This window comes from Eretmochelys imbricata, chromosome 1 (genome assembly GCF_965152235.1).
Source record: "Eretmochelys imbricata isolate rEreImb1 chromosome 1, rEreImb1.hap1, whole genome shotgun sequence".
NCBI classification, from domain to species: domain Eukaryota; kingdom Metazoa; phylum Chordata; order Testudines; family Cheloniidae; genus Eretmochelys; species Eretmochelys imbricata.
The window spans coordinates 250,240,562-250,264,887 of NC_135572.1; the positions used below are offsets into that span (position 1 = coordinate 250,240,562).

Consider the following 24,326-nt stretch of genomic DNA (forward strand, 5'->3'; position numbering starts at 1 on the left):
GAAGCATGAAGGGACATGAATCGTTAGTGCATGTGGCACATAAATATCTTGCAATGCCAGCTACGTAAGTGCCATGCAAATGCCTATTCTCACTTTCAGGTGATATTGAAAACAAGAAGCAGGCAGCATTATCTCCTGCAAATGTAAACAAACTTGTTTATCTGAGTGGTTGGCTAAACAAGAAGTAGGACTGAGTGGACTTGTAGGCTCTAACTTTTATATTGTTTTATTTTTGAATGTAGTTATTTTTTGGACAATTCTACTCTTGTAAGTGTAATTTTCATGATAAAGAGATTGCACTATAGTACTTGTATTGGGTGAACTAAAAATACTATTTCTTTGGGGTTTTTTACAGTGCAAATATTTGTAACCATAATTATAAAGTGAGCACTGTAAAAAGTGAGCACGTTGTATTCTGTGTTGTAATTGAAATCAACATTTGAAAATGTAGAAAATATCCAAAACTATTTAAATAAATGGTATTCTATTATTGTTTAACAGTGCGATTAATCAAGATTAATTTTTTTAATCACTTGACAGCCCTACTAAAAAAAACAAAGTGGCCAGCGAGACTACAAAACACCATTAGTAAGGGTTATAAGAACAAGGCCATTCTTCAAGACCAGACTGAGAGGAACTTAGAAGACTCATATGCTGTGCAAAAACAGTGAGATGTACAAACCCAGATGAGACTCTCAGTGAGTCAGATTCCTCAGAGACAGGCAAGAGATCACCTCAACCAACCACCCCATCAATCTGTGGGTTGAGGGTGTCCCATGATCTATTGTAAAAAGAGTTAAGGCAGAATCAAAAGGTGCTAATAAACCATCTGCCCTGCGTGTCACATTGGTACCGAAACCTGAGGGTGCCTTACCTAGCAGCTGAGGGCTCTTATTACCCTGGGAGCTGCTGCGACTGGATTTGCTGCCTTTTCCTTTAGTAGGTCTCCTCCTCCTCCCTGAGAGAGGAGCAGCTGGGGGGATGATTACTGCAGGGGGAACCTTTCCCAGTTTGGTGTACAGCAATTCAATCTCTTGCTTCTGACGACTCTGCAGCTCCTGGATCTCTTTATAGTGCCTGAAGAGTTAAGAGCATGAATAAGAACTTAACAGTCCTGTCCCACTCCACTAAACTGCTTTCTTTCTGAGGGTGGAAAATCTTGGCCACAATTAACAAGCTGGATGCCCATGACACACACACAAAAATCACTTGCTCCATTCCCCTTATAGAAATTGTAACATTGGCTAGAATTCTGATGTACAGTTTGCCTGTTATAGCATAGTAATGATAAAGCCAGGAAGGGGAGCGAGGGTAGATCATCAATAAGGTCTGGAGCTTCAGCATAAACACTGTAGGGCTGGCAAGATTCACACTCCCTTTCCCAGACATGAGGGCTTTGAAATTTCCACTAGGCTTGGTATGGTCTCAGAGTCTTCTGATGTTTTATATGTACAAGATCCAAAACTGCCAGCTATCCTTAAAAATACACACACACGCGCATGCACGCACAAGTCTAGCCTATCTTAGAAAATAACACAAGAACTCAGGCAGCTCAGTTTTCTCTGACATCTTTACCCCTATCCCTGTGGGCTCGGGATAACATTTTCAAGTGCCCTTAGGTAGTTTAGGAACCTAAGTTCCATTTTCAAAGGAGACTTTGGAACCAGACTGTGTCAACTTGTGATACACAAGAGGTATCAGTTAAAACTGAGCATAAAAAGTATGGGTGTGTATAGAAAAATACAGTTACTTTCTCGTAACAGTTCTTTGAAATATGTTGCTAATGTCCATTCCAATTAGGTGCGTGCATGCTGCGTGCAGTCATTGAAAAGTTTTTCCCCTAGCAGCACCCATCGGGTCGGCTGTGGAGCCCCCTGGACTGACGCCTTTATGGTGCTTGATATACCACTCTGCCGACCAGGCACCTCTTCAGTTCCTTCTTGCCGGTTATTCATAGAATCATAGAATATCAGAGTTGGAAGGGACCTCAGGAGGTCATCTAGTCCAACCCCCTGCTCAAAGCAGGACCAGTCCCCAATGTTTGCCCCAGATCCCTAAATGGCCCCCTCAAGGATTGAACTCACAACCCTGAGTTTAGGAGACCAATGTTCAAACCACTGAGCTATTACAGAGGGGAAGGCGGGTGGGTTTGGAATGGATATGAGCAACATCTCAAAGAACAGTTACAAGAAGATGAGTAACCATTTTTTCTTCAAGTGATGGTTCATACCGATTTCAATTAGGTGACTCCGAAGCCCTACCTAGGCAGTGGGGTCAGAGTTATGGAATTGCTGACTGGAGCACCACTCTGCTGAAAGCTGCATCATCTCTGGCATGCCAAATGATGGCGTAATGAGAGGTGATTGTATGTACTAAGGACCAAGTTGCTGCCCTGCAGATTTCTTGTATCAGGACCTAGGCCAGTAACACCACTGATGAAGCCTGAGCCCTTGTGGAGTGTACTGTAAGAGCCAAGGCTGGTATTTTTGCCAGCTCATAGCACATACGGATGCATGACGTGATCCAGGAAGGTATTCTTTGAGATGAGACCAGAGTCCTTTCATCCAGTCTGCCACCGCTATGAACAACTGGTTTGACTTCCTGTGCTCAATGTAGAAGGCTCGTGCTCGCCGAACATCCAGGGAGTGCAGTCTCTGCTCATGGCTACTGGCATGAGGCTTAGGATAAAAAGCAGGCAGGAAAATGTCCTGACTGGTGTGGAAGTGTGACACAACCTTAGGAAGAAAGGACGGGTAAGGTCTGAGTTGCATCTTATACCTGTGGAAAACCACATAAGGTGGGTCTGCGGTAAAGGCCTTTAACTCAGACACCCTCCTTGCTGATGTAATGGCGACCAGAAAGGCTACCTTCCACAACAGATAGAGAAGGAAACAAGTTGCCGGCGGTTCAAATGGGGGCCCCCGATTAGCCTGGAGAGGAAGGTCCCACACAGGGACAGGCTGTCTGATCTGGGGATGTTGCCATTCCAGACCCTTGAGGAACCGACCAACCATTTTCCACCTGGGTGGAAAGCCAAGATAGCAGCAAAGTGTACCTTTATGGAGGATACTGCCAAGCCTTGCTGTTTCAGGTGCAGAAGGTACTCTAAGCTAAGAGGCATAGGTGCCTGAAGAGGGGGTGTACTATGCTAGTCACACCAACAAGTAATGACAGGTTTCGGAGTAACAGCCGTGTTTGTATTCGCAAAAAGAAAAGGAGTACTTGTGGCACCTTAGAGACTAACCAATTTATTTGAGCATGAGCTTTCGTGAGCTACAGCTCACTTCATCGGATGCATACCGTGGAAACTGCAGCAGACATTATATACACACAGAGATCATGAAACAATACCTCCTCCCACACCACTGTCCTGCTGGTAATAGCTTATCTAAAGTGATCATCAAGTTGGGCCATTTCCAGCACAAATCCAGGTTCTCACCCTCCGCCCCCCCCCACACAAACTCACTCTCCTGCTGGTAATAGCTCATCCAAAGTGATCACTCTCCCTACAATGTGCATGGTAATCAAGGTGGGCCATGTCCAGCACAAATCCAGGCTTTCTCCTGAGGAAACTTCAATCCATCGGTGATCTTCCTGATAACACCATCCTGGCCACCATGGATGTAGAAGCCCTCTACACCAACATTCCACACAACGTCAAGAACACTATCCCTGATAATGTCATAGCTAACCTGGTGGCTGAACTTTGTGACTTTGTCCTTATCCATAACTATTACACATTTGGGGACAATGTATACCTTCAGATCAGCAGCACTGCTATGGGTACCCGCATGGCCCCACAGTATGCCAACATTTTTATGGCTGATTTAGAACAACGCTTCCTCAGCTCTTGTCCCCTAAAGCCCCTACTCTACTTGCGCTATATTGATGACATCATCATCTGGACCCATGGAAAAGAAGCCCTTGAGGAATCCCACCACCAACCTCAGCCTGGTCCAATCCACACAAGAGATCCACTTCCTGGACACTACAGTGCTAATAAACAATGGTCACATAAGCACCACCCTATACCGGAAACCTACTGACCGCTATTCCTACCTACATGCCTCCAGCTTTCACCCTGACCACACCACACGATCCATCGTCTACAGCCAAGCTCTGCGATACAACCGCATTTGCTCCAACCCCTCAGACAGAGGCAAACACCTACAAGATCTCTGTCAAGCTTTCTTACAACTACAATACCCACCTGCGGAAGTGAAGAAACAGATTGACAGAGCCAGAAGAGTTCCCAGAAGTCACCTACTACAGGACAGGCCTAACAAAGAAAATAACAGAACGCCACTAGCAGTCACCTTCAGCCCCCAACTAAAACCCCTCAACGCATTATTAAGGATCTACAACCTATCCTAAAGGATGACCCAACACTCTCACAAATCTTGGGAGACAGGCCAGTCCTTGCCTACAGACAGCCCCGCAACCTGAAGCAAATACTCACCAACAACCACATACCACACAACAGAACCACTAACCCAGGAACTTATCCTTGCAACAAAGCCCGTTGCCAACTGTGCCCACATGTCTATTCAGGGGACACCATCACAGGGCCTAATAACATCAGCCACACTATCAGAGGCTCGTTCACCTGCACATCCACCAATGTGATATATGCCATCATGTGCCAGCAATACCCCTCTGCCATGTACATTGGTCAAACTGGACAGTCTCTACGTAAAAGAATAAATGGACACAAATCAGATGTCAAGAATTATAACATTCATAAACCAGTCGGAGAACACTTCAATCTCTCTGGTCACGCAATCACAGACATGAAGGTCGCTATCTTAAAACAAAAAAACTTCAAATCCAGACTCCAGCGAGAAACTGCTGAATTGGAATTCATTTGCAAATTGGATACTATTAATTTAGACTTAAATAGAGACTGGGAGCGGCTAAGTCATTATGCAAGGTAGCCTATTTCCCCTTGTTTTTTCCTACCCCCCCCCCCCCGACGTTCTGGTTAAACTTGGATTTAAACTTGGAGAGTGGTCAGTTTGGATGAGCTATTGCCAGCAGGAGAGTGAGTTTGTGTGTGTGTCTCCCCGGGAAAAAAAAGGAAAAAAAAGGGGGGGGGTGAGAAAGCCTGGATTTGTGCTGGACATGGCCCACCTTGATTACCATGCACATTGTAGGGAGAGTGGTCAGTTTGGATGAGCTATTGCCAGCAGGAGAGTGAGTTTGTGTGTGTGTGTGTGTCTCCCCGGGAAAAAAAAGGAAAAAAAAGGGGGGGGGGGGTGAGAAAGCCTGGATTTGTGCTGGACATGGCCCACCTTGATTACCATGCACATTGTAGGGAGAGTGGTCACTTTGGATGAGCTATTACCAGCAGGATAGTGAGTGTGTGTGTGTGGTTTTTGGGGGGGGGGGGGGGGGTGAGGGGGTGAGAAAACCTGGATTTGTGCTGGAAATGCCCCAACTTGATGATCACTTTAGATAAGCTATTACCAGCAGGACAGTAGAGTGGGAGGAGGTATTGTTTCATGATCTCTGTGTGTATATAATGTCTGCTGCAGTTTCCACGGTATGCATCCAATGAAGTGAGCTGTAGCTCACGAAAGCTCATGCTCAAATAAATTGGTTAGTCTCTAAAGTGCCACAAGTACTCCTTTTCTTTTTACCAACAAGTAAATCTTTTCCACTTTGCTAGATATGTGGCTCTAGTGGAGGGCTTCCTGCTGCCGAGTAGGACCTCCCTTAGCTATTCTGAGCACAGAAGCACCATGGGGTTCGTCCATGAAGCTTCCAAGCCATGAGGTGGAGGGACTGCAGGTTGGGGTGATGAAGAGGACTGTGGACCTGAATGATGGGTCGGGTAGGAGAGGTAACGGATCAGGGCATCCCCTGAGTTCCAGGAGCGTGGTGTACCAATGTTGTCGAGGCCACGTTGGTGTCACCAGAATTATCTCTGCCCCGTCCCTGCAGACCTTAAGTAGGACCTTGTACAGATGAGGGAATGGGGGAAAAGGCATAGAGCAGGCAGCCTCCCCAGGGTAGCAGGAACGTGTCAGTGATTGAGCCTGGGCTGTGTTCTGCTCCTTCCACAAACATTGGGCACTTTCTGTTGCTCCAGGTGGCAAACAGATCGACCTGATGATACCCCCACCTTTGGAAGATGGAGTGTATGACATCCGGGCGGATGGACCACTCGTGATTGCAGAGGGACCTGCTGAGGTGGTCCGCCAGTACGTTCTGAACTCCTAGTAGATAGGATGCTTCCAAGTGAATGGAGTGAGCTATGCAAAACTCCCACAGCCAGAGGGCTTCCCAACATAGGAAGTAACGTAATGTAATTGATGTAAAACATAGCAGTGGTGTTGTCAGTCAGAACTGCTATGCACTGACCTTGTAGTCGGGCCTGAAAGGTCTGGCATGCTAGTCGCACTGTCCTCAGCTCCTTGATGTTGTTACGGATGTAGAGCTAGTCCTGCGACCGAAGGCCCTGCTTTTGGAGGTCTCCCAAATGCACACCCCATCCCAGAGCTTATGCATCCATTACTAGGGACAAGGAGGGCTGTTGAAGGGGACTCCTTCGCACACCATTTGAGGGTCGAGCCACCACTGAAGGGACTCTGGCACCTGCCCCAGCACTGTAACCACTGAGTTCAGGCTGTTGCGTCCCAGGCAATAGGCTGAAGGCAGCCATGCCTGTAGAGGTCTGAGCCTCAGTCTGGCGTGCCGGGTCACGTAAGTGCAGGCTGCCATGTGGCCGAGGAGACTCAAGCATCCCTTTGCTGTAGCGGTCGAGTATTGCCTGAGGCCTTGAATGAGGTTCCTCATGGCTTGGAATCAGGATTCTGGCAAAAGTGCTCTTGCCTGAACCAAGTCTAACACCACCCCAATGAATTCTATTCTTCGGGTCAGTGACAAGGTTGACTTGTTCAAGTTGAGGAGGAGACCCAGTCTCTCAAATGTGGATCTGACCAATCGGATGTGAGAGTCCACCTGCCCCCTGGTGCGGCCCCTAAGCAGCCAGTCATCAAGGTAGGGGGATACCTGCACCTGCCTCCAATGAAGGAAAGCAGCCACAACTGACATGCACTTAGTGAACACTCTGGGGGCTACTGAGAGGCCGAATGGAAGGACCGTAAATTGACAATGTTTATGTTCAACCACGAATCGTAGGAATCATCTGTGTGCAGGCCAAATAGCTATATGGAAGTACGCGTCTTTCATGTCAAGGGCGGCGTACCAGTCTCCCGGATCCAGAGAAGGGATAATTGTGCCCAGGAAGAACATGTGGAACTTCAACTTTACCACGAACTTGTTGAGTCCTCACTGACCTACAAAGGGTCTGAGACCCCCCTTGGCTTCGGGGATTAGGAAGTATCGGGAATAGAATCCTTTGCCCCATAGCTCCTGAGGAACCTCCTCCACCGCTCCCATGATGAGGAGTACCCACATCTCCTGGATAAGGAGTTGCTCAAGAGAATGGTCCCTGAAGGGAGGGTAGGAGCAGAATTGGAGGGAAGATCCCACTTCTACTGTATGGAGAACCCTGAAGTCTTTTGGGCCCAAGCATGGTAGAAGTGGGACAGATGATTCAAGAAAGACTGGGAAGGATCCGGAATTGTGGCTGGTGCGCTGTCTTAAAGCTGTGCCTGAGAAGGCCTGCTTTGAACCAGATGATGGTTTAGTCAGGCCCTGCCCCTGCCCGGATGCGGGGTGGGAAGGCTTGCGTCTGCCATTCCTGTCCCCTCTTCTATAAAAGTCCTGCCTCAGCCAAGGAGCATAGGAGAGCTGCTGCTAAGGCTTGAAATCTTTACATTGGGTTGCCGGGTGTACATACCCAAGGATTTCATGGTAGCCCTGGAGTACTTCAGGCTATGCAGCCTAGAGTCAGTCTGCTCTGAAAACAGACCTGCCCCATCAAAAGGCAGGTCCTACATGGTCTGTTGAGCCTCGGGCAGAAGGCCTGAGGCCAGCAGCTATGAGCTACACCTCATGGCAATACCAGAGAACTAGGTGCGTGCCGTTGAGTGTGCAGCATCCAGTGAGGCCTGTGAAGAGGTCCATGCCACCGCCTTGCCCTCCTCCACTATTGCTCCAAACTCCTCCCTGGACTCTGTTGGCACCAGCTCCTGGAACTCGTTCAAGTTTAAGGAGTTGAAGCTGTATCTACTCAGAATTGCCTGCTGGTTGGCAATCCTGAGTTGCAACCCCCACACAGAATACACTTTGCGCCCAAATAAATCTAGGTGCTTGGCATCCTTGGTCTTAGGCCCTGGGTCTTGTTGTCTCTGCCTCTCCTTATAATTTACTGCAGCCACCACCAATGACTAAGGCTGTGGGTTTGTGAAGAGGTATTCGTACCCCTTAGATGGGACAAAATACTTCCTCTTCACACCCTTCGCAGTGGGAGGGATGGAGGCCGAGGCCTGCCAAATTGTCTTAGCATTGGTCTGTATAGTCTTAAGGAGAGGTCGAGCCACCCTTGACAGGCCTTCTGGGGCCAGGATGTTGACCATCGGGTCCTCAGTCTCCACCATCTCCTCGGCCTGCATATTTCACACCACCCTGTGAAGGACGTACTGGTGAGTACGGCTGTCTATGGGGGGGCGGTCCAGAGATGGAGGTGCCTGCAACTGCCTCATCCAGGGAGGATGACGAGGAGGCTAATGGGGGAACAGGGTCCTCCTGACCCTCTTGGTCTCCAGGGGCCTCATGTCCTGCCTCTGTCAGGGCCAACCACACCTGGATCAGGCTTAGGAACCGGGGTTGGTTCCGGGGGAGGTGGTGCCGAGGAGGTACCCGTCGCACTCCTAGGGGTGGGGTGACTGGCGGATGCCTCCAGCACTCACGGTTCAAAGGCCACCAAATGGGAACCCTTGGACTGGGCACTTTGGGCCTGGTGGTATACACACAGGGTCCAAAATTTCCACTGCCCTGGGCTCTGCCACTGCACAGGCCATGGCCCTGCCCTCACCTCAGGCTTTCCACAGCCTGACTGGTGCAGCCCCGCTCTAAGTATCTAGACCCCATCTCTGAGTCCAAAGATGGGGACCGGGACTGCGATGGCCAGGAGCAGCGCCTGGGATAACCAGTGCCAGGAGCGGGACCTTCTGTGCAGCGGGGATCAGCATCACGATCAGGAGCACTGGCATGTCCTGGAGCCAGGCCGAGGGATTCCACCAGCGGCGCTGAGGGACGAAGCATCGCCGGTTTGCCTCAAGACAGTGCCACACATTGTGGTACCAGAGGCTTGGCTCGAAGGACCGGGGACCACGGTGCCATCATGGCGATGAGGTCCCTCACGGCCTCAAAGGTGTCTGGGGAGGATGGCAATTCCACCTCCTCAATTACCTAGCTCGGAGAGTCCAACAGCACCAGACTCGATAGTCCCCCTTGCGGAACCAAAATTGACGGTGCTGGCTCCAAAGTCTACGGCCCTGGGTGCTCCACTCTGGGACATATCCCATTGGCCGGCTCCAAAGGGGTGGGTCTCTGAGTCTGAGATCCTCTCCTCCCCTGCTTCTGGTGCCACTTCTGCATCAGGGAATGGGACCGGTGCCAGCTCAATCCCACAGGTTTCGGCACCGGTGAGTAGCCATGCCACAGATCTCTCCCAGAGTCTTTCCACAGTGCCGCTTCTACCACTGCCACTGGGGCGCTGTGCACCCATGAGTTTGGTGCTGGGTGTTGCCGTGCCGATGTAGGTTGCAGTTTAAGTGCCGCCTCCATAAGGAGCTGCTTGAGACAAAAATCTCACTCCTTTTTTTGTTCTGGAGTGAAACCCTGTACAAATCCTGCACTTGTCCGCTTTGTGTGGTTCCCCCATACACTTTAAGCAAGCGTCGTGGGGGTTGCCCGTTAGCATGGTCTTGTTGCAGGACTTGCAGGGTTTGAACCCTTGGGACTTAGGCATACCCTGAGTCCCAACGGAGAACGTGGTGAGGGTGAAGGGGAAGACCCCCCACTACCAACCGCTATCTGCTATAACAACCAAAAACACTAAAACTAAACTGAACAAGGATAGGAATAACTGAACTAACTAAACTGAAAGCTAGGGAAAGAGGAGAGCTTGCTAAGCAAGTCACTGCAGTTCCAACGACCATCACTGGCGGTAAAAAGGAACTGTGGCGGCACTGGGTCGCGCAGGGTCCTATATTGAGCTCCATGAAGGTGCCACTCCAGGGGGCTCCACAGCCAACCCAACAGGCACTGCTAGGGTAAAAGCTTTCCAATGACTGTGCACATGGTGCACACACACTCTTAATTGGAACTGATATGAGCAATCACTTGAAGAACCACCATCACATTCATCGAATCAGTAAACTAATTTTACCCTATGTGAAAACTCTGGCAATTACTACAGAAAAATATATTTAACAGAGTCTCATTCTAAAAATCAGTCCTTTTTCCTCTTTCCTTTATGAGAGCTCTGACCTGCCATACAGAGGAGAGATTCACAATAAGCAACTGTTACAGTTCACACATCAAACAACATTCTCAAAGAAGAAATCTTACTTTTCCCGCAACCGGCGTAGCTCTGATTTCAAGTCTTCATCTTCAATATCTGACTCGTCGCTGCTCATGTAGGAAGAATTCAATGAGTTGCTAAAGCTTTGGATGGGGAGGCTGATTTTTGAACCCAGTGGTTGACGAGAGTCTGGGCTACCTGAGCCATCATCCAGTTCCTTTGCCACTCCACTCAGGAAGGCGGCCTCCAGATCAGATGATGGCCCATTCATAAGTGGAGACTCCCTGGACTCCACCAATTCTGGCACTTCTTTCTCTGGAGACATGGATGGAGGAAAAACTTGTTCTGAATCCACAGAAAGAGGAAGAGTCATTGGGGGTTCTTTCTCCACACAGGTGACCTCATCTTGTGTCCTGGACACAGAAAAGCGACCCACTTGGTCCGTTGTTGTTGTCACTTGAAAGCGCCCAACCTTAGTTGGCTGCCCAGCCTCTGATGGCAATTGTATGGCAGGAAATGTCTGTGAAATAACACCATCTGTCACATCTAAGGAGGTACCAATGGTAGCTTCTTTTGTCCCACTGGAAGTCTGCTTCACAAGCGTACTCTCTGGACTGCTGCCAGACAAAGATAAATCAGAGGAGGTTGTCTCAAAATGCACAGGCTTAGTTTCTTCAGGTTTACCATCACCCTCTCTCAGTCCATTATCCACTGCCACAGACACCTAGAAGTGATTGAAACACGAAGTGAGCACAGCAATATAAAACAGGCTCTAGCTGACCTCTATGGTCAGAAACATGTCAAACAGGAAAATTAACCAGCTGCCTTGAGCACAGCAAAGCATGCTGCCGTCTCCATTTCCTGGCCACATATCCACTCATCCCATAGTTCGAGGTAAAGGCAGGCTAAATACACTTCTACCCCGATGTAACGCTGTCCTTGGGAGCCAAAAAAAATCTTACTGCCTTATAGGTGAAACCGCGTTATATTGAACTTGTTTTGCCCCACTGGAGCGCACTGCCCTGCCCCACCAGAGCACTGCTTTACCGCATTATATCCGAATTCGTGTTATATCGGATCGCGTTATATCAGGGTAGAGGTGTATCCTCTGTTCTTGAGCTAAGCCATCTCAACTTGTTTCATACACATCCAAATCTGTTCTTCCAAGAACTACATCTTTCAGTAAGATTCCTTCACAACCAAATTTAGAGAATGATACAACAGAGTGCACCAATGTCACATTAGCCATCATGTAGCTAACATTAAAGATCTGGACTACTAACAGCAAAGTCAACACATCGTTAAAACTTATTTCAAGGCTTCAGTTGTCACAGAATGCCATGGTCACAAACCAGAAATCGCTGCAATAAAGTGTGATGTTAACCCTGACTGGGAGTAGAGTTCATGAATAGAAAGCTGAACTCATATCAAACTCAATATTGGCACTTCCTCCCAGTAAAATGGTGTGCCAGGAGCTGGTACCAATCAAGGCGGCCCAGATTTTTCAAGGTATTTAGGCACTGCTTCATTCAGAATTGTAATGCCCAACTGATTCAGGAACCTAAATCTCATTTTCAAAAGTGGTTTAGGCACTTAGAAGCCTAAATCCAATTGATAGCCAATGGGTTTTAGGCACCTATGTGCCTAAACCATTTTTGAAAATGAGATTTAGGCTCCAAAATCAGCTGGGCATTACAATGCTGAGTGCAGCAATTCTAAATACCTTGATAAATCTGGGTCCTACTGCTTTGCCATAACAAAAAGTGAGATTCCTGGATCAATGCCCTGGTCACAGAGTAAATCTACAAAGTAACATTTTCCTACCTGAAATCGTCCCATCTTAAAAACTCCAGCTCCTGCAGTGGTAGTTGTTTCACTGCTCTCTGCATCCTGTGATGCTGAAATTGAGAAAAAGGAGGGTGGCAGGGAAGAGAACAGCTCCAGTCACACTTCTCCCTGGCAGGCTCCCACCCATATCCTCAGTCTCCCCTCCCAGAAAGCAGTGGCCCCCGCAGCTCCCAGTTGTTGCTCCTGCCTGTCCCTGTGGGATGCAGCTTGCAAGCTCCAGCAGCTGCCATGGAGGGAGGGGGCCCACCTGAATCATGTGACCAAGCAGAGCTGGCAAACCCAGGAACTGCAGCCTGCCTGCACGATATAAGCTGGGGAGCCAGTCTCGGCCAGGTCCAGCAGCTCCCTGCTCTAACGCACCAATACTGCGGGGCAGGGGGGGAGGGATGAAATTTTGTACAAATTCTGCATTGCACAGTGACACAGAATTCATCCAGGAATAACTTCACTTAACTCCCAAGCAGTATTCCCTGAAGGAGCTGGATGCTTTAGAACCTAGTCTAAGACTTTTTGCAGAACTGCAGACCCAAAGGCAGCGTCTCCCCTAGGAGGTGTGTACTAAGGCATAATGTCTTGAGATGGTACAGACCAAAGATCATGTGGCAGCTTTGCATATTTCCTCAATGAGAACCTTTCTCAGCAGAGCAATGGAAGCAAACGGAAACCTAGTGGAATGGGCTATAACCCTAGAAGAAGACCGAACATTATCCCCCCCTCCTATGAGGCTGCTACAACCAGAAATCCACTTAGAGACTCTTTGGGTAGAAAGAGGTGCTTCATCTGACACTGCCCTACATACCTTTGGTATGGGGCATGAAGATAGTTGGGGTGCATGTGTGGACCTGACACTGCTACCAAAAGGCTCCTATCAAAGGCACATGCGCACCTGAAGTGCAGCACCCATAGGAACATTATGTAGTACACCGGGCCATGCTACAATTTCAAGACAAATTGGTTTTCACTATAGTTATCCCACTCATCTTATTATGGCACTTAATTATACTTCCAGGTTACATGTATTATATTTAACTGGCATGTCACTCAGGGAAGTTATGTAGCTTACTAGTGAATGATATAGACTGCTGTTTAAATGGGACAATAGTGGCAAATTCAGTTAAGGCCAGCTCCTTTAGGCATTTTTTATCTACTGCCAAATGTTGATTACCCAAGCATTAAACCAGTATAAAATTTAGAATGAGTATATTAATACAGAAATGAACAAATAAGATTAAAAGAAAAAAATCAAATGCTGAGAATCATTTTTAGTCAGTATAAGATTCTCATTGTAGATTTTCAGGGCCAGATTCTTAGACTCCCTGCCCCCACACTCCAGCTGCACTGCACTGTTGGACTTGTGGAACTAGCTACCTAGAGGTCCCTCTAGTGAGAGAGAAATTGTTGGGTGGCCATAATGGCTCTACACAACTACTCTCAAAGCCTGTGATGCAGGGGGCTGTGGCTGAGGAAGGAGGACATGCACTGAGTACCTCTGCACTCCAGCAATACGTGCAGCTGGGATGCAACTGGGTCACCATGAGTGTGTGGTAAGTTCTAACAAAAGCTGGCCTGGTTCTGGTCTGGGGGCATACAACCACTGCCCATCACACTAGTTGTGCAACTGTGGATCTGGCATTCAAAATTTTAAAAATTGTTTTGTCATCCTTATTTGGCAGAAGGTCCAACATGGCGTTCCAATTAAAACGATTCTACTAAACTTCAGCAGGGTGGGAAACTTATTCTCAGGTAGGGAAGCAATTTTCCAGGGGAATCTATTGCAGGAAGCCCAACATGTGATTTTGTTTTCCTACTGTAATAAATCTTGAAGGTCTGCCATAAAACACTGGCTGCAGAAGGGAAATCTCTCAGAATATTGTTAGCTCTCCTAACTGGTTTTGAAATACTCTAAACAGTACAGCAGCACTCTTCTCTCATAAAAAGGTAAGAAAAGTTTGCTTAACTAAACTGGGCAGGAGAACATGTTAGAAATATATGTTCCCAGGCCCCCACAAAACCTCTTGGTCTACAAGTGACTACATTATCAAGCTAGTGTAAGCCAGCGTGTGAGCTGGCTAGCTACGGCATCTTTTTTCCTTTTTTTTTTTGGCAGAAATGTGTGCGCTTTATACCTGAAACATTCTGGAACCTTTACAGAACTGTACAATCACTAATTGTTTAGCAGCTGGATATACATTTAGGATTGGAAAGTCCACAGTCTGCTTCTCAACTTCTCTAAATGAAACCAGAAAGCAAATCTTTTTCCCGCACACTGCTCATATGAAGATTTCCACTTCTTTGCACAGTGTAAAGAAGGGAAATACCTAAAGATCTGTTGATAAGGCACAGAAGGATCAAAACTAGCAATATCGTCTTCTCACTCTTGCTGACTATATACACCTCTACTCTGATATAAGGTGACCTGATATAACATGAATTTGGATATAACGTGGTAAAGCAGCACTCTGGGGGGCAGGACTGCACGCTCCGGCAGATCAGCGTGTCAGGCTCCGACACATTGCTCTGAGCGGCATGTTAACGGTGCCGGGCCAGGGCGTTGGATAAGGGGCAGAGGGTCTCGGGGGACAGTCAGGGGACAGGGAGCGGCGGTGGGTTGGATGGTTCGGAGGTTCTGGGGGTGGGGCCGTCAGGGGATGGGGGCATTGGATAGGGCGTGGGAATCCCGGGAGGCCTGTCAGGGGGCAGGGGTGTGGATAGGGGTTGGGGCAGTCAGGGGACAGAGAGTGGGGGGATTGGATGGGTCGGGGGTTCTGAGGTGGTCAGTCAGGGGCAGGAAGTGACTATTAATAATGGAAATGCTTGAGGCCAAAAGCAAGTTCGATATAACGCGGTTTCACCTATAACACGGTAAGATTTTTTGGCTCTCGAGGACCACATTATATCAGGGTAGAGGTGTAATATAGGAGAGAGGAGGCATTCACTCCACAAATCTGGATATTGTTCCTTAGCAGTAAGTTTAGCGGAGAGTCCTTGTAAATCTTGATTTAGCTTATTTTTGGAGAGTTTTAAAAATTAAATAAGTTAGCATATCCCTTGTACCTCTCGACCTGCAGTAAGATAGTTTTAGTCTAGTTCATCAAAAGCCAGTGACTTTCCAGTTCCTCTACTAAAGCCTGCAGTTCTAGGACAGCCATTTAACATCAAATCCTCTTGTTCAGCAAGTCAATTCACAGTCCTCAGAAGACTGAGGTGGCAAGTGTCAGTATAAATACCTTCTCTCAGGGGCTGTGCCGGTGCAGACACCACTCCAGTAACCATTGTAGAAGCCACTGCTGGCACAGGCTATAAAAACCAAAGAAAATCCTTTAGCTGTTACATTGATCCTTACCACAAAGCCTACCTAAAGCATCCTGCAATATTAAATATTTTTCCATCTTACTTAAGGATAAAGGAATGACCCTGGGCAAAAGTAACAAGTAATCTCAGTGAATCTTGCATTACCAACTATAAGGATATATGTTTGTGTTTTCAAATTTTATCTTCAATGGTTCAGCAGAGCTCCTCCTCCTTTAGATAACTTGAGGGAGTTTTAGTACTGTCTACATGGGGAAGTCTGTATGAAATAGCTAAGGGTCCAAGTTTAAAGGGCAAAAGCTATTTAAATTAAGGCCACTTGCATTCTGAATGAGACAGTCCACACAGAGGTTTAATGCAATTTAACTAATTTACTTTAAATTCATACCTTTAAATTCAGATTAATTTTCCTGGCTGTAACCATGTAGACAACCCCTTGGTGTGGAATAAGTATGTCCACACAGGGAGTTAGTGCAGAATACCTACTTCACACTAGGTATTCCAGTTCCCCCCTCCCCATGTAGACAAGTTTTTGTTTACTGTAACAGGAGCCTACATTCATCAGAATGTAGTACCTCTTTCCAAATGACTAGGGTGCATGCCAAGGTTCACCACTCCCATTTGCTAAACAGCACTGATTAAGATCCTTAACAAGTTTTAATTTCATATTAGAACTTAAAATTTGCAACCACCCCTTACTGCACAGCTCCTTAAGGACCATATCACTTGGTAGCCAGCCATGAGGGAATACAAAATCCAGCACAAGCTGCACCTTTTGCCCCAAGTACATCAGAATACTTTCTTGTAGACTCAGAAGACAGTCACAGGTCATTCTTTATTCTGATCTCCTATATTGTTCCAACCTCAGAAAATCTGTTTCTTAATGAATGTTTGTTTTAGCAGGATACCTCTAGCAACAGGCCAGAAAATCTATTAAAAAGCCTACAAGAGTTACTAGTTTTTAAGTCATACAAGTATGTTTCCCTGCACAGCACTCACCAGCTTTTGAGGCATCAAAGCATTTTTATTTTCAAAGACCAGAGAGAGTTTGACACACTGCTTCTGAGGGCAACGATCCAAGAGCATAAACTTAAGGAAGCACTCTTAACCAGAGGCTTTAAACGCCAACACCACAAACTTACACAGGCAGGAGCAGATGTCACTGGGACAGTCTCTGGACTGAGGGTTCTTCTCAACTGAGCATCCAGATCTTCTAGAGGCTGCTGGGACTGAATCAACAAGAAAAAAATAAGCAGCTGTCCCTTGGCACCAGCTATGCACATGGCAAAATTTAACATCGAAAGCTACTTAATATTAAGGTTGCAAAATTGTATAGCAAAAAATAGAGTTTCAATATCTCCATTACCTCTGCTTCCTTCATCATATACAGGTAATAAATTAAGCTACACATTTAAACCAAAAAATAGAAAGGAAAAGTTAAGTGGTAGCTCTGTTTTTCTGAAGATAGTGTGTTTGGATTCTCATTCTTGAGAACGGACTGAATGTTTAAGAGCCCCCGAGCTCTCATGTTTTTTGTTTCCAAGGGCAGTGGTTCACGGCATGGGCCATCCCAAACGTTCCTCAATACACACGTCACCAAACCAGGTTAATTTGTCTTCTTCTGAAGATACCATGTGGGCAGGAGTAAAAGTAGCTCAAGGGTTATCCCTAAATAAAAGGGTAACAGTTACACTGCAAATGGAGACAAGAGCTATACCAAAGCCAACTATGTACATGGACAGGGTGCTGCTTCAAAAAAAATGGTGAGGTACCTCCAGAAGTAGCAGGTTTAACATTTCAACAGCCTGAGGTAGTGTCTTAAAAAGAGACTTCTAAAGAGGACATCCAAAATAAAAGAATTCAAAAGGCAAGAAAGTTCGGACTCTAGTTCAGAAACAGGTTATGCAAGACAATCAAGAATCTCTCCCCACAGAGACTAGGATCCAAGCAATAGATTTTTGTAAACATATGAATGGAGGACCACATATCTGAGTGAGAAACATTCCTGAGGCAGACATCAGAGACTGCCCTGTCTTGGACTAAATAAACCAGCCAGATCATGAGCAATGAGAAATGCAATGCATCAGTAATAGACACTAACCTTTTGAGCAATGGCATTATCCACCCTCCCATTCCTGAGAAAGCTCATAAAGAAGCTAACAAAAAAAATTACAAGTTCATCTAACAAACTAATATTCTATGCCTGGCACTATCAGGATTCAGCCCATGAGGCAGAACTGAAACTAATTTAGTGGCACTGATGATCTTCTCCTGTCAGTAGAGGGAAGAACGATGTCCATTCTCTTTTGGACCGCATTGCAGGGTTCAACGCTGTTGACCATGAAATAATGCTGTCTCTGATCAGAGAGGTGGCAAAGGTACAGACTACAGTGCGAAAATAGTTTGAGACCTTCCTGGAAAGTAGGGATGGAAAACTGCATCTCCACCACTAGACCTCTGATTTGTAGAGTTCCACAAAGATCAATCTACATGCAACCACTAGGTGAACTAGTCAGACAACAGGGACTCTACTGCCACAGCACGACAAGTGATCACACCATTACCACCAAGAAGGCCTACTGCTTGGACAATATCAGCTACTGGATGAAGAACAAAAGGGGTGTTACTGATGGCCAGAGAAGATGATTTTGAGGAGTTTGTGGCCATGGTACAATCTCCTTCAACTAAAGATTCACATCCACAATTATTCAATTCAGTTCATAGTCTAGGAATACTCCAATTCCTTGCTAACACTGAGTTCTCCCATCGCAACAGACTTGGGTAACATTTTCTACCATCTCCAGCTGGCTGGGAGACTCCACCCCATCCCAGCCCTCAGTTATTTATGCCTTCAAAACCTCTTGGCTAGATTACAACAATGCAATATATCCAGGCATGAAACCTTCGTGCATTTAGGGAACTCCAACTAGTACAAAACATTGCAGCACATTGCGTCAGTAACACAAGTTGCCATGAGTACATCACACGTGCCCCTCCACTCTCTACACTGGCTTTCCACAGAATTTCAAATCAAGTTCAAGGTAGTCGTCCTTATCTTCAAAGCGCTCCACGTCCTTATCGTCAGAACGCTGCAGGATACCTAAAAAGACCGCAGTTCACACCTTGGCTTCTCCGGCACAGTGGAGCTCAGGAAGAGTAAAGCTTGTCTGTGAGGGAAATAGAACCTTTTCTGGAGGTTGGCCAGACTGTGGAATAGATTCCCCCAGGAATTACGGACCATCACAAACCTCACAATCTTCTCCAAGTGCAAGGCGCATATACAGGAACAGGTATATTTATTTAATAAATAAAAAATCCTACCAGAACTAGACACTCCACTGCATGCATTTCTCCCTCTAGGGACAAGATGAGAGAAAAATCAAACATCGAACATGATAGATGTGTAGTCACATAGCTTAATGCACTACTGGAAAGTGCTCAGATACTAGGGTAATGAGCATGGTATAAAAGCCTACATAGAAAATTGGATGGAGAATGCATTGCTTGCTAAGTATCTTATGGGGCCATCAGAATACCAGCAACTTCTTGCTCAGTCCAGAAGAGACATCCACCTTCTTTTGTCTCACACTGGAAGAAGATTTGATCGGAAAGTCCCTGAATTACCAGTAGTTTGTAGATATCTGCCATATCATAAAGAGAGAGAGATGGTGCGTGCAGTAATATCTTTTACTGGACCAACCTCTGTTAGTGAAAGAAACAAGCTTTCTAACCACACAGAACTCCTCTTCTTCTGAAGCACTGAGGAGCACTTGTTCATGAAAAAACAAAATTCCCTGGATATGGAGTCCTGCGTGGATTCCTCAATCTGCATCCATACTCACTACTACTTACACATGCTTTCCTAAATGAAGGTACCATCCCCCGCCTACCACCAAGCCAGAGAAGTCATTCTTCTGCAAAATGCAGTACATGTCCCCTATATTGCTTGCTTCCATTAGTATTTTGGTATCCACTCAAGTTCTCTCTATCAGGCTATTATGAATGCACTGTTACCATGGTCCAAGTTGTCAGGTACTGGTTATTGCTTATCCTTTCTGATGAACTGGTGGTGTCCTGGATTCTTCCTGACATGGGGCAGGAAGGCTTTGAGTTGAACTGTATTTAGCAGGACTCCTATATGCTCCATTTGTTTGTTAGGGACAAGCTGTGACTTTGGATAGTTTATCATGAGCCCTAGTGATCCCAGTGATGATACAGATGATGATGATACAGACTGATCTTTTGACAGCTTCTAGATCATCCTTCTTTGATCATCCTGTTAGATGAAAGGAATATGTGCACTCCCAGCCTGGGCAATAAGTCATGACTACCTTTAACCATAGTCCTTTGGGGAAACAAAAGGAGCCAATACCAAAAAGTCTTCATAAAAAAAATTGTATGCATGACATCGAAGTGCTGCAAGCCCATGTACACAACAAAGTATGTAAATGCCTAAACAAAGACTAGAATAGGTCATGGATCTTCTGGTGTCTCTGGCGACCTATCAGTGCTCCCTGGTTAGAGGGGGCCAAAAGGCCTTGACTCCTGAAAATAAAATGTCAACATCACAATAAAAGGAAGGAATGTAGACTTTAATGGGAGTCAGGAAGGAACACTAAGAGAATTCCAAAACAATGTGTCACTGGATGAGCTGAAGAGCCAGAACAGTGTCTGAATAACCACAGCTCATGAAGGGAGCTCTTTCGCTTACCACAAATCGAGAAGGAACTGACTGGAAGGTTACAAACACAATGGTTAAAGCCCTGGGCAATGTATGACCACTAGTAAGGGAGCAGCTCATACCCCACCATACTACTACTACTCTTTGAAAACAAATAATTTTAGAACTTGGGTAATTCTACTTTTCATGCATTTGGAAGCATAAAACCTGCCCACATGGTATCTTGCAAGAACAAATATAACCTCCAGTAGGTCAACCCAGCTTTCAGAAACAGTGCAACAGCTAAGATGACACCACAGTGTCAAGGGATTTAATATTAAGTTTGCACTATGTAGTATAAACTTTTTTCTTATTTACGATTATGACTTTATGCTTGATATGCACATTTAAATGGTTTCAGTTAGGAACTGGCATTTATATCACATTTATTTAACTAGCATGACACACAGAAAAGTAAATTCCCTTTGTTGGGTACATGCTCCTCTCTAATACATGGCTTGAAAGGGAACAAGATGAGTTAGAAGGACCCATTTTGTGTTACTTTCCTCAGAAGAAGCCTGAGACCTACAGCCCGAGACCTACAGCCCTTGAGCATGTCAGGCGGAGAAGGGAGAATACACTGTGATGCCAATGGGCAAAGCTTCCATCAGACTCCAATAAAAGTCTTAGTTGGTATCTCTGAGAATATGCAGAGGTAAATTTTCATTTAATTTTTATTCCCTGCTCATCCAGCCACTGGCAATAGCCCACAAGACATTTTGGCTATAACTTTTAAAGTACTTCTAACCTAATTTTTTTTTTAAACAATGTCTTTAAAAATGCAGTATTGTTTCATGGCATAACTCTAATTTGGCTGAAGGGATTTGGCTTAAATATTCCAAAAATAGGCCACCTTTGGCACAAACCACAAATTGAAAATTTAAGTTAAAAAAGTGAGTACTTAAGAAAGCTGTGTGTACAGAACATTAAGTTTATAACTGAAATTGTTTTGCAGCTTTAAAGCAGGTATTACCAGATGCCTGCTTTAACACATAATACCTTCTTCTTTATAAATCTAAATCTGAGAACTGGGGATTACATTTACAGGCAAGTACACTGGACGAAAAGTCCAGTTTGTGTTTATTCTGTAAGTAACCTTTTGACACTAAACATGCGGTTTCTAAAACACACTAAGAACAGGATACAGACTGTTTATAAGTCTCCATCTTCACTGCTTTTATTTTTAGCTTTTCTTTCATCATATATTGTATGTTTCTTCTTTAATGATGTGCTTAAATTTTCTCCATACTACCTCACTGCACAGCAATTTAAGATATCTAGAAATCTTTCTATTTCATTGCAGGTCTTGACTGCTTTTTTCCCCTATATTCTCTTGAGTTCTGTAACCCCGTCTATGAATTTCCTTCTATTTTACAGAAGGAAGTGGCAGCTGTCAGTCAGAAAGGTGTGTCTTGGTCTTTAAGGCAATAATTAACAACCTCAAAAGTTCACAGAAAAGGGAAAACATCCACCAGTCTCCCTGGAAGTTTTCAGCTATCTGTACACCAGAAGGTGGCCAAATGCATATCCCAACAGTTTGCTTGAACTATAATCTTTAATCAGCATTAGAAGATTTATAGAACTGCACCAACTCTGATAGACTAGAAAAAGGAGACTATTAAAAACCCATTGATTTCTCATAGCCAGCAGTCTTGGGTTTTCAACAGCTAGTTGGATATTGCAATATTTGTTGCTCTCTGCAGAGCTAGAACTTTGCTACCAGATACTCTTTTTATTCTAATCATAGGACAGGTGGGTGTAATACTTCTGAAGTTAAGTTTCATGACTCTTCATTTACACACAACTAATTCATCAAGCGCATTTTATTAGGAAAGAGGAATCACTGGGAAAATTAATTTACTAGTTTTGCTTTATCTCGCTGTCCTCCTCAGGGCTGGCCACTCCCACTGTGTTTTCTGCCAACACTGGGATTTGATGAAAGAAGTTTCTGTACTTAGTTTATGAAATGAACATTTGAAATAGCTACATCTTATGGAATACACCACCTTCAGTCTCACCCCTTGAGCTCTGCAGGTGGTGTAACTAGCACTCAAAGACCCAGTGATTATTGTTGCCTTGCAAATCCTCTGTTATGAAGACATATTTGGCACATAACCAACTTTGAAACACAGCTACTGTGCAACACTGAACATACTTGTCTGTAAAACAAGGGCTTTTAAGAAGCTCTCTCTCAAGCTCAAAACAGAAGTAAAAGCATAAGCTTGAGTCATTACACCCAGAGTTCAAACATTAAGGTCCAGTAATCCAAAGGGTAAGTTTGCTGCCTTTCCAGTGTACGAGTGACTCTGGTCACTGCTACACAGAAGGGGTTACTCAGTCAAAAGAGAAAGTGAAGAAGCCAAGACCATGCAATGGAGAGTTTAATTGTAACATGCTCTTTGAAAGAGAAAGGAGAAGTAGCAGACAGAATCTGCCAAGTCATGTAGCACCTGAGTTAGTGAAGGTCCTGGAAAGGGTGGCAGCTGTTCGCTGGATGGAGTGCCAGCTGGAAGTTCAAAACCTACCGGTAGCACCTATGGATAATGAACAGGAAATGCAAGTCCATCAAACAAAGAACAACAGTAGGAGCAGTCAGCAAGTTACAGTAAGTCATATCACTTAGTAGAAACCTTTAAGAATTTCCCTGTGGAGACTTCCTATGGAAGCAAGGAACACTGTCAAGAAGGAATTCATTGCAGCTAGGATATCCACTTGCATTTTTTCTTTGAGTGTCCACAGGGAAACAATCTGTGTTTATGACTGAGGCTAGTGGTTTTGTTTTTATTTGTAAAAAAACCCAGGAATCTTGACATCTTTATAGCAAATCCATGAGAACTGCTGCTACAATCATAATTTTCCAGCTGAAATCTTAGTGACAACTGAGCAGGGCAATCCAGAAGAGGATGTGGCCCCTACCCAATTTCCCTGACAGCTCTATATTGAGATTCCACTGCTGCTTAAGAGTGGCAATATTCATGTGATTGTAGTAAATTGCTCTAAGCAATTAATAAAGAACCTGAAATGCTTTTACTATCTGAGGAGGTCTCCATCTACTAAGAAATATATTATTTTTAACCTCCCGGTGTCAATTTTTGTACCCATCATGAACAGCTACCTGAAGCTGCTGACTGCCCAAGCAGATGACCAGAACATGCATCTTGGTAAGGGGGAAAAAAAAAAATCCAGCCAAGTTATGTGGAAAGTGTTAGAGCAACTGGAAAGCGCAGAACGAGGCACACAAGTCTCACAGCAAAAGTCAGACAGCACATTCCAGTTAGTTATTTCAAATAGTTACAAATGTGGGAGGACCTAATAACTAAGAGGCTCTGTATGGATTTTTTTCAGCTTTCCTCCCCTCAATTATGTCCAGATCTCCCCCACCTCTTGCATCACTTTGCCTGCATTCTATTATTTCTAGTACACTAGATTGATCAGAGCTAGTGCGGATGTGTCTCCTTGATTTCAGGAAACGCACACAGTAAGTGGCATAACCACCTAATGATATTTGGCTGGTAGCCTTTTATGGCAGCAAACCATGATAGACAGTTCCTTGTTGAATAAACCCTTCTTCGGTCTTTAAACAAGTGGGAACTAACTGGGGCAGAATCTAGTTGATACAAATTCACAAGAAAATTCAAGGTGCATTTACTCTTGAAACTGATACACTTAAGCCACTGGAATATGCATGCATGTAGTGTTTTACAGCACCAACTGTTTAAGCTACATTAACCATTTGAAGGCAATGGGTGCTCTCCCCCGAACTCCATTTTCATATTACTTAACTGTATGAATTACTCCCAGCCAAACTCCATAAAGCTAAAGTTAAACTTTAAAGTACATATCACTAATTTAAGAATAAAGAACTTTACAAAGATGTAATTTTCCAAAACCAACATTAAAAAAATGCAAGGAACTCAGTTGTTTGGATTTAAATTTAACCATTTGAAACTGTATCCATCCTTCTTTTTTGTTGCCTTTTTGCCTTTCTTTTTTTTTTTTTTTGGTAAGATG

The 24,326-nt window shown here is 45.1% G+C and overlaps 1 protein-coding gene across 5 annotated transcripts in view; it reads right to left on the reverse strand.

The window, feature by feature from the left end:
- WNK1 (WNK lysine deficient protein kinase 1) overlaps positions 1-24,326 on the reverse strand; it is a 170,543-nt gene that overhangs the window by 14,525 nt on the left and 131,692 nt on the right. For 3 of the 5 annotated variants that reach the window (XM_077827384.1, XM_077827375.1, XM_077827413.1), the window contains 6 exons: positions 22,766-22,849; positions 16,738-16,824; positions 15,514-15,583; positions 12,263-12,336; positions 10,486-11,162; positions 875-1,077 (listed from right to left, as the gene is read on the reverse strand). In XM_077827384.1, the coding sequence (XP_077683510.1) occupies positions 875-1,077; positions 10,486-11,162; positions 12,263-12,336; positions 15,514-15,583; positions 16,738-16,824; positions 22,766-22,849 (1,195 nt within the window). The remainder of the gene's footprint in view (positions 1-874; positions 1,078-10,485; positions 11,163-12,262; positions 12,337-15,513; positions 15,584-16,737; positions 16,825-22,765; positions 22,850-24,326) is intronic. The other 2 variants (XM_077827393.1, XM_077827403.1) reach the window with 2 other exon arrangements.